Source organism: Solenopsis invicta, chromosome 4, assembly GCF_016802725.1.
Source record: "Solenopsis invicta isolate M01_SB chromosome 4, UNIL_Sinv_3.0, whole genome shotgun sequence".
Classification (NCBI taxonomy): domain Eukaryota; kingdom Metazoa; phylum Arthropoda; class Insecta; order Hymenoptera; family Formicidae; genus Solenopsis; species Solenopsis invicta.
Window position 1 is genome coordinate 4399263 of NC_052667.1, and position 9844 is coordinate 4409106.

At 34.4% G+C, this 9844-nt stretch overlaps 2 protein-coding genes across 2 annotated transcripts; both read left to right on the forward strand.

Annotated features, from left to right (window-relative positions):
* The first annotated feature begins 102 nt into the window (after positions 1–102).
* On the forward strand, positions 103–4641 carry LOC105195618 (bifunctional purine biosynthesis protein ATIC). Its single transcript, XM_011161116.3, has 7 exons — positions 103–354; positions 1269–1472; positions 1900–2188; positions 2274–2765; positions 2921–3313; positions 3874–4138; positions 4318–4641. The coding sequence occupies exons 1-7, from the start codon at positions 336–338 to the stop codon at positions 4435–4437; spliced, it is 1782 nt and encodes a 593-aa protein (XP_011159418.1). The 5' UTR covers positions 103–335; the 3' UTR covers positions 4438–4641.
* Positions 4642–6563: 1922 nt separating this feature from the next.
* Positions 6564–9762, forward strand: LOC105195617 (nuclear pore complex protein Nup85). The gene is made up of 9 exons (XM_011161115.3): positions 6564–6730; positions 7084–7189; positions 7304–7651; positions 7786–8165; positions 8266–8585; positions 8666–8883; positions 8965–9183; positions 9308–9407; positions 9475–9762. Exons 1-9 carry the CDS (start codon positions 6701–6703, stop codon positions 9683–9685), a joined length of 1932 nt encoding a protein of 643 aa, XP_011159417.1. The 5' UTR covers positions 6564–6700; the 3' UTR covers positions 9686–9762.
* The last annotated feature ends 82 nt before the right edge of the window (positions 9763–9844 follow it).

The following is a 9844-nucleotide window of genomic DNA, read 5'->3' on the forward strand; positions in this document are numbered from 1 at the left end:
TGCTTATTATCTAAATATGACAAGATGACATTTGACCTTGCTGTTCCCCTGCCGTTGTCGTGACATGTTTTTCAACGTCACACACACGTTATCATATTTACGCTCTTCACTGTTTGCTGGGGAGATGGATGAACGTGTGTACATTGTATCGTGCACGATATAATACGTGCTCCTTGGCGGCACATCCTCTTTGCCTCGCATTGCCTCCAATTGAGAACGTGAGGAAATTGGAGGGAATTCTCTGTCGGCGAGATACTTGCGAGCCGATTTCGTTTAAAAAAAACAGACACCTGTGTGCAGTTTTCTGTCTGCCTGTTTGGATCTAACGCCTGAAAATGCCATCAAATAAATTAGGTAAGTTTTATCAAATTTAGTTTCGTGAAATTTTGAAGAGAAACAAGATTGATCAGATTAACCTTCAATCAATCTTCAATGGCACGCTGCGACTGATGAATACGTTCGCCGGCGGATGTTCATTTTGCTTCTTCTCTTGTTTCGAATTTCTGGGCACGTGTATTATGAAAATTATTCAGAATGGGATTCTAATTGAAATTGTTACGTTTTCTCTGGAAAACGTAACAGAAATTTAGGAAAAAATTCAATAATTTCGATCGCAAAATCCATTCTGAACAGTTTCATAAAACTTGTACATACACACCTTGCTCCGTTTTTTTCCATCTAGTTCCATGAGTTACTCGCCTAATTATTTGATAATTGCATTGACAATTAGACGTGAAATTAGAATTCATTATACCACTTGCGTTCGTTTTGCACCGATAGTTTTAATTGGAGATCACATTGGGTTAAAATATTTTCTATATATTAAACAAGACAAAATATATATGGAGATTAAATTAAAAAATATATAAATTACAAAATTGCCTTTATTGTAAAAAATTGTTACAATTAAACAAACAGACAATGGAGGAATAAAAAAAGAAGACAAGTTTTCAAATATTTATAGATTTTTTATCAATTTTCTCAATATTTATTTAAAATTTTTTGTCATCTTTTATCATAATTGCAAAATTTATAATTAATTATCAGGGTTGGGTAAGTTAATATATTTTTGAAACTAAATTAAGTAAAGTTGAATAGCTTATAAAATTAATTTAGTTACATTAAAAGTTACATCAACAAAAAACAAATCAATTAAGAGTTACATTAAAATTTAATTAACTTATTTACTTTTTAGTTATTACTCAATCCTGATAATTATATTTTATAAGCAATGACAGAGATACTAATCAAGTTTGTAAAATTTTCAGCTCTTTTAAGCGTGTCTGACAAGACCGAACTGTTACCATTGGCAAAAAAATTACATGGTTTTGGATTGACTTTGATTGCCTCTGGTGGTACCGCACAAGCACTGAGAGATGCTAAATTACCAGTTCGAGATGTGTCTGAAGTTACAGGAGCACCTGAGATGCTCGGTGGACGTGTAAAAACTCTTCATCCTGCTATCCATGCTGGTAAAAATGAATTTGTTACAATTAAGTAACTTTATTCATATATTTGTCAAAATGTTATTCAATTAACTAGAATAACAACTTTAGTATATAACAATAAGCTAAAACACTTTGCAATTAAGCTAAAACACTTTAAGGTCAGTAAAAAAGCAAAAAAATTTGGTTAAATAATTAAAAAATTATTACATTTATATGGATGTCTTAATAATAAACTTCTTCATTACATTGTTTTAAAATTAGCTTAGCAATTTTTAATATTTGAAATTTCTTTGTAAACTATATCAATTTTCATGCTGAGTGAAGTTGAAATGTTCATGATATTGGCACTATATTGACTCTTAAAATAAATCAATAATTCTTTAATTATTCACCTAAATCTTTTGCTCATTGACGACCTTTTTTTAATTTTAATGTTTATTTTTTTTGTCAGGCATTCTCGCCAGGTTGACAGACTCCGATGCTCAGGATCTTCAGAAGCAAAATTATGATCTTATCCAAGTGGTAGTTTGCAATCTGTATCCCTTCGTAAATACTATTTCGAAACCAAATGTGACGGTCGAGGATGCGATAGAAAATATTGATATTGGTGGTGTGACTCTATTACGCGCCGCTGCCAAGAATCACTCCAGAGTTACAGTTATCTGTGACCCCGCTGATTATGAAAAGGTCATCAAAGAGATGGACGCTGCCGCCGACAAGAACACCTCCTTGCAGACTAGGTGAGCTTGCATGATATAATTGCAATCTTGCAGACTTGTTTTTTGACGCTTCTGTAATCTATACATATATGTATGTAACTTTTAGGCAAACTTTAGCCCTGAAAGCGTTTACTCATACTGCTGAATACGACAACGCTATTTCGGATTACTTCCGCAAGCAGTATAGCGCCGATGTCTCTCAACTCACTCTTCGCTATGGTATGAATCCGCATCAGAAGCCTGCGCAGATATTCACTACTCTGGAGAAATTGCCGTTGACCGTGCTGAACGGATCACCCGGGTTCATCAATCTGTGCGATGCATTGAATGGTTATCAACTGGTGAAAGAATTGAAGTTGGCTCTAAATTTACCAGCGGCGACTTCCTTTAAGCACGTTAGCCCGGCTGGTGCCGCGGTTGGCGTTCCGCTGGACAATATACAGGCGAAGCTATGCCAAGTGGATGATCTATATAATCAGCTTACGCCCTTGGCAACCGCTTACGCTCGAGCGAGAGGTGCTGATCGAATGTCCAGTTTCGGTGACTTCGTCGCATTATCTGAACCATGCGATGTTGTAACGGCGAAGATCATATCAAGGTACATAACACTGATGCTTAATAATGTATGATTATAATATTATGATATAACAAATATGAGAATATGATAATATAATAATACAATATGTAACTATAAATATGATATAACTCACATTGGCAATAACATTTTGTATTAATAAATTTCTGTAATTGTAGAGAAGTCTCAGACGGTATTATCGCGCCCGGCTATTCGGAAGAAGCTCTTGAGATACTGAAGAAGAAAAAAGGCGGCTCATATTGCGTGCTTCAAATCGATCCTTCTTACGTACCATCCCCGATGGAACGCAAGACCTTGTATGGCCTGGTCATGGAACAGAAACGTAACGATGCGGTGATCGATAAATCGGCGTTCGACAATATTGTTACGGCGAAGTCAAAAACTCTGTCAGAGAATGCTATCCGTGATTTGATCGTGGCAACTATCACTGTAAAATACACGCAAAGCAATTCAGTCTGTTACGCCAAAGATGGGCAAGTGATCGGCACGGGAGCGGGACAGCAATCTCGAATTCATTGTACTAGACTTGCAGGAGACAAGGCCGATAATTGGTTTGTCATCTTTTTATTACAATATAAAAAATGTATTGCCAAAAACATGGAATTAGTTATGAAAATGATTACCTTGTATTTGTACTATATACTTTTATTCAGGGTAGTTAAAAGTTAATAACTTTTAACTTAACTTAGTTAATTTTCAATGATTTAATTTTTTACTTTAATTTATTAACTTTTCTAAAGTTATAAGTAAAAGTTCATATAAAAGAAAAAGATAAATTTTATAAAAGAAAAAATATTTCCACATAAAAAATATTTTTTTGTTATTTTATATAAATTTAATTTACAAATAAAATATTAAACTTGTGTAATGATCTATATTGTAATTGGTTTAAGTAATCTAATTTTAAAAGCTTAGGAATTTCTAACTTAATATGAATAATGTTTTTCAAAATCAGCTTTTTATTTTATTTTAATGTAACTTTTAACTAGTTAATTTTTTGTTCATATAACTTTTAACGTATATTAACTAAATTTTAGTTAAAAGGCATTAATATTTTTTAACTTAATTTAGTTAGAAAAATATATTAACCAATCCAACCTTTTTATTACAGGTGGCTTCGCCAACATCCGAAAGTAACAGGAATGAAATTCAAAAAGGGTGTGAAAAGAGCGGAGATATCTAATGCAATTGACAATTACGTCAATGGGTCCATTGGGAAGGATATGGATGAAGCTACCTGGGCTTCCATGTACGAAGTGATTCCTGAAAAACTATCAGAGAGCGATAGAATTGAATGGATCAAGAAGTTGGATAATGTTGCTCTAAGCAGCGATGCCTTTTTCCCGTTTAGAGACAACGTTGATAGGGCTAGACTTGTATGTGCAATTATTATTATATGCATTATCTTTATTTTGCATAAATACAGTTTAAATATCAGTTAAAAATTAACAGTTAAAAATCATGGGATAAATATTTATCGATTTATATTTTTGTAAACAACAGATTTATTAATTATTAGTTGATATTTTTATAATTTCTTTTTTTTTTGTTACAGAGTGGTGTCAAGTTTATTGCTAGTCCTGCTGGTTCTACAAACGACGTAGCAGTAATCGAAGCTTGCAACGAACACGGAATTGTGCTGGCTCACACTGGTTTCCGATTGTTCCATCATTAAATTTGAGATATAATTTTATACGTACATTGTTACTATTTTTATATGGTATATCCAACCGAGTAATGTTTCTCTTTCAATTAATGTTTTGATATAAGAAAAGTGGCATAGAAAATATTTTTGTACCTCTTTTTTACTTCTGATGTCTATTAAACTTTATATGATATGTAAAAAAACAATATGTTAAATATAAACATTAGCATATATTTTTTTCATATATTTTTACACGTTTTCGATCTTTGTACTAACTTTATTTTATTTTCATTATCATTATAATAACAATCTATATTCTAAAGAATTTTTCTAATTTTTCCTTTAATTTTCAGATCAAATCTAGATTTAATTAAATTAAAAATTATTTTAATACCGGATCATTGAGCGCGTTTATCAGATTCAACAGGGCTGCGTTCAGAATGAACGTCGGTGCACCCCGACATCATTCTATCCTTGTTTAACATTTCATAAATAACAAAGATAAAACGACATCTAGGCGCATCCGGACGTTCATTCTGAACGCATCCCAGTTCAATAAACGCTCGCTGTTATTGGTATACGAGGTGTGTTCAAAAAGTATCGCGAATTTTGTGTTTTTTCAAAAATTATTTATTTATTCATGAATATCTATTTCCCCTTCAAAGTAATCCCCATGAGATATTATACACTTGTGCCAACGGTTTTTCCAATCTTCGAAGCACTTCAAAAAATCATTTTTTTTTATCTTGTTCAGCTCCTCCTTCGATGCCGTCTTTATCTCGTCAAGCGTAGCGTAACGTCGTCCTTTCATGGGCCTCTTCAGTTTAGGGAACAAGAAAAAGTCACAGGGGGCCAGATCTGGGGAATACGGTGGCTGCGGCATCATTAGTGTGTTGTTTTTGGCCAAAAAGTCGCGCACAAGCAACGATGTGTAAGCAGGGGCGTTATCGTGGTGCAAAAGCCAATTTTTGTTCTTCCACAAATCCGGGCGTTTCTGGCGGATTGCTTCGCGCAAATTGCGCATAACTTGCAGGTAATATTCTTTATTGACCGTTCTATCCTGTGGCAAGAACTCATGATGCACCACGCCCCTGCAATCGAAGAAAACTGTCAGCAAAACTTTCACATTCGACCGAACTTGGCGCGCTTTTTTCGGTCTTGGTTCGTGCGGCAGCTTCCATTGAGATGATTGAGCTTTGGTTTCCACGTCATAACCATAAACCCACGATTCGTCACCAGTTATGACCCTCTGGAGCAAATTTGGGTCGTCGCGGACAGAGTCCAACATCTCATTAGCAATGTTCATGCGATGCTGTTTTTGGTCGCAATTGAGCAATTTTGGTACGAATTTCGCGGCGACCCGTCTCATGCCCAAATCATTGATAAAAATCGAATGGCACGAGCCAATCGATATGTTTAGGTCCTCAGCAACTTCTCTAATGGTGATTCGACGATTGGCCAATACCATTTTCTCCACTTCATTAATTTTTTCGTCTGTTGTTGAAGTGCTCGGGCGTCCGGCACGCTCTTCGTCGTTCACATCTTCTCGGCCTTCTGAGAACATTTTGTACCACCGATAAACGTTGCTTCGGTCCAAGGTAGCTTCTCCGTATGCCACAGTCAACATTCGGAATGCATCCGCGCACTTAATTTCGTTTTTCACACAAAATTTGATACAGGTTCTTTGATCCATTTTTTTGAATAGGTTAGGAAAAATCGAAGACGATCCAAAACACGTGCAAGCAAAGCAGCTGTCAACAATTAAGTGAACATTCAAAATGGCCGAGCTTGTCGGCAGAAGTGAGAGACATGAGTACCAACATAACGCCACAAAAAGATCGAAATTCGAATATACGTAACCCGCGAAAATTCAAAATTCGCGATACTTTTTGAACACACCTCGTATTCTTTTAAATCTGAAGTTCTGATCTAGGATGATCTAGAAGAATATACTCATTGTTATTGGTCGTTGTTGCGAGCATTTATTCACTTAAGTCCTTTTTTTACCAATCTTGGTTAGAACTAACCGAACGGTTAGTCCATTGGAATTGACCAATCGCATTTGTTATTTTACGCAATAGGCAATGCGATTGGTTAATTCCAATGGACTAATCTTTCGGTTAGCTCTAACCGAGATTGGTGAAAATGTTTACTTTCCTCTCTCTATTGATCATCATGTCGATGACTCTACGGCGTTTTTTGCCCCGCCAAAGTTTTTATTTACAGAAATATTATTAATTACAATAATAACGTGGTTTATAATAGTTTATAAATTTAGGAAAATAAAGTGATCATGGACGAAGTTGACAACGCTCAAATAATTGTTAGTGAAGTATACAAATGCGATGATATTTACAAGTAAATTTGTCCAGAAACATTACTACATTCTAACATTTACTATAATTTTTTGACACAAAACATTGCTTAATATTACACATTAATTACTTTATAAATTCATTGTATGTAAATTTATTTAGATTATTTATAATCTTGATATTTCAGAAGTTATTTGCGAATTTATGTACACATCTGATTTAATTTATATTATGTTAATTTAATTTGCCAATTATGCATTTTTTTATATCAAAATTCTTTTTATTTATTACAATAATAGATATTAAATAAATTTAATTTTATTCGTTTTACTTACTGAATAACAATCTTCTAACTTTATAGGTTATTGCAGATGATGTTTGTAGGAGAGCCGGTATTGCGACAACTTGGATCAGTAGCAACAGATTCGGAATTCATGCGTACAAACATGTGAACCAAAATTCGAAAGGTTGCTAAACTTATATATACAAAAATAATATATTACAAATTTATACATTTCTTAATGTCTATATGAAAATGATTAATATATGCTGGTTTTTGATACATTAAGAATTTATTTCAGATACTAAAAGCCAATTTGCACCTTGTGACGCAAAAGTACATTTTCTCCGGCCAGAAATTATATTATTTTCGCCACTTTTGCGTAAACTGGTCAATGAAAGTAATGGTATTTTCTTATCAGTACAGAAGCTTAAGTCTTCCTCCTCTGGTGACATTAGGCCAGAGCTTCTTAAGCACAGCAAACAGTATAGATCTATATTGCGAGCCTGTGTTGAAAACTTACAAGAGATACTGCCAAAGGAGCCGTTATCTGAAGAGAAAGTGATGCTGGAGAATTTTCTTACTATATTTTATCAAGTGGAATGTGTCTGGCACTTAACAGAGATTCTTTATGTAGATGTTGTACCAGGTAAATTAAGTTAAAAATATTTATAAAGAACATATTCTATGATATAAAAATACATAAGTAGACGTAAATTTTTGTTAAGAAAAGTTCTTTAAACATATAGATTTTTTTTTAATGATATTTGTGTTACGTCATAGGTGATGTTGTGCTACCACAGTTGTTAGAATGGATCAGCTTTCACTTTCCCTCAAGGGAGTTAGCAGCAGCAAAGATTCTGTTGCAGAAAAGCATCGGCGCTGATTTAGAAAATTTGAATTATTGGGAAGCTGTAATAGGCTGTGCATTTCATGGTAAATTAAATCTAGTTTGTCGCCTCCTAGCGTTACACAGCAAAGCGGACCATTCGGCGTTCATTACCGCGGACAATATTATCAGAACAATGCCAGTATACAATGTGTATGGTGGATATTCCGTAAATGAATTTATTATGCGGTGGAAGCACTGGCAAATGGATCTCTGTTCTAATCTGGAGACAAACTGCTTCGTCATAGATAGTAATCTAGAAATGCTTATGAAGGTTAGTAAAATATTAATTTTTTTTTTTAAAGATTAAATATTTCAGATAAAATTTAATTTATTAAATAATTTATATAAAAGATAATACTCTTGCTTTGCAGTTGATAGCAGGAGACGAATCAGTATTATGGGAATATTCCATGTACACAGAAGCGTGGTATGAATTATTGGCAGCAAAGCTATTTTATTCAGCTCCCTGTTGCAAACAGATGGAACTTTCGCGCTATGCGAACAGTATTGCCGAGAGATGGCAAGCCAATAGGCACTTAGATCGCGTAATCCTTGCTTTAATGGAAAACGATTTGTATCAAGTTATCAAAGAAATCCAATATATGAGTGATAATGGCTGGTTCGCGGCCCACCTAATGGACCTGTTATACAAATGTGGAAAATTGAACATTCTCAGTAAAGATAAGACCAAGTGAGTAGAAACGCAGAGATTAAGAGATAATTGTAAGTAATCCTTAATGACAAATTAAAATATCTTGCACCCTATTACAGTGTGACCTCACAGCTTCACGAATCTCTCATATTGGAGTATGGCACCACGTTGATGAGCCATCGCTCATTGTGGCAGTGCGGTGCGAGTTACTTGATACATTGTCCCACGCAGGGTTTGGCCAGATTGGATATTCTGTTGCAGTCGCTACCGACAGGCACAGAAGCAAGGATCAACAAAATCATCGACGTCGCACGAGACAATAACATGCCGCACGTTGGTAAAATTCGAAAAATCTCTTTCTCTCTATTTCTCTTTTGTCTTGGATAATATTTACAATAACTTAAAAAAAGTATCTTAGTCACTAGCATATGCAAGATTCAGGGAATGAAGAGCATAAAACAAGGGAGATTAGGCAATGCTCTTACATGGGCGCTAAAGGCACATGATGGCAACTTTACCACATATATTGCAGACCAGTTTTTGAAGCATTACGCGGAACACGGGGAACTGGAGTGTCGCGATTTGCTGGAAAACTTGGGTTCCTGTATGCTGGCCAGCGACAGACTTACATTTTTGGGTAAAGAATTATATGTAATATAGACGAGAATAAATAATGATAAATATTTCTATACTATATAACAATGTAATTATTTGTAATCATATAAGTGTAATTGTAATAATTAATATAAAATTTAACACAGGAAAATATTGCGAGTTTCATCATATGTACGGAATGGGCGAATTTCGCGAAGCAGCAAGTCTGTTGGTGTCCCTTTTAGTCTCGAATTTGACACCGAAGTAGTAAGTTATTATTCTTTTTAAGAATTATTTTATGATTATATAATTTATCACTTAAATTTTTGTTCAGTTTCTGGTCCATCCTGCTCACGGACGCTATACCACTGTTGGAAGCAGAAGATGTAATCTTTACCTCAAATGACTGCTATGAGCTGCTACGTTGTGTGGAGGCTCATGGCAATGATCCAAAATTCCAAGATAAGATTTCCATTTTTCGAATAGGCGTCGCACGAAATCTAGCGCGAGCTTTAAGCTTAGAAGGCTGTCAGGCCGAACATTGACTCAATCATTATTGTATCATCTTGTATAAAGTGATATCAATATTTTCTTTAATAAATTGTAATTACATTTCTAAATACATTTTCTAATTATGTGATCTTTTTTTTAAATCACCCCAAAATATCTTTTCTTTATGTGTCCCACATTAGCAGAAAAAAATC

Coding starts and splice junctions, on each gene's coding strand:
- LOC105195618 (XM_011161116.3), top strand. Junction 3,314..3,873: donor GGAGACAAGGCCGATAATTG/GTTTGTCATCTT, acceptor TTTTTATTACAG/GTGGCTTCGCCAACATCCGA. Junction 4,139..4,317: donor ACGTTGATAGGGCTAGACTT/GTATGTGCAATT, acceptor TTTTTGTTACAG/AGTGGTGTCAAGTTTATTGC.
- LOC105195617 (XM_011161115.3), top strand. CDS start 6,701: ATGGACGAAGTTGACAACGCTCAAATAATT. Junction 8,586..8,665: donor CTCAGTAAAGATAAGACCAA/GTGAGTAGAAAC, acceptor ACCCTATTACAG/TGTGACCTCACAGCTTCACG. Junction 9,184..9,307: donor CGACAGACTTACATTTTTGG/GTAAAGAATTAT, acceptor AATTTAACACAG/GAAAATATTGCGAGTTTCAT.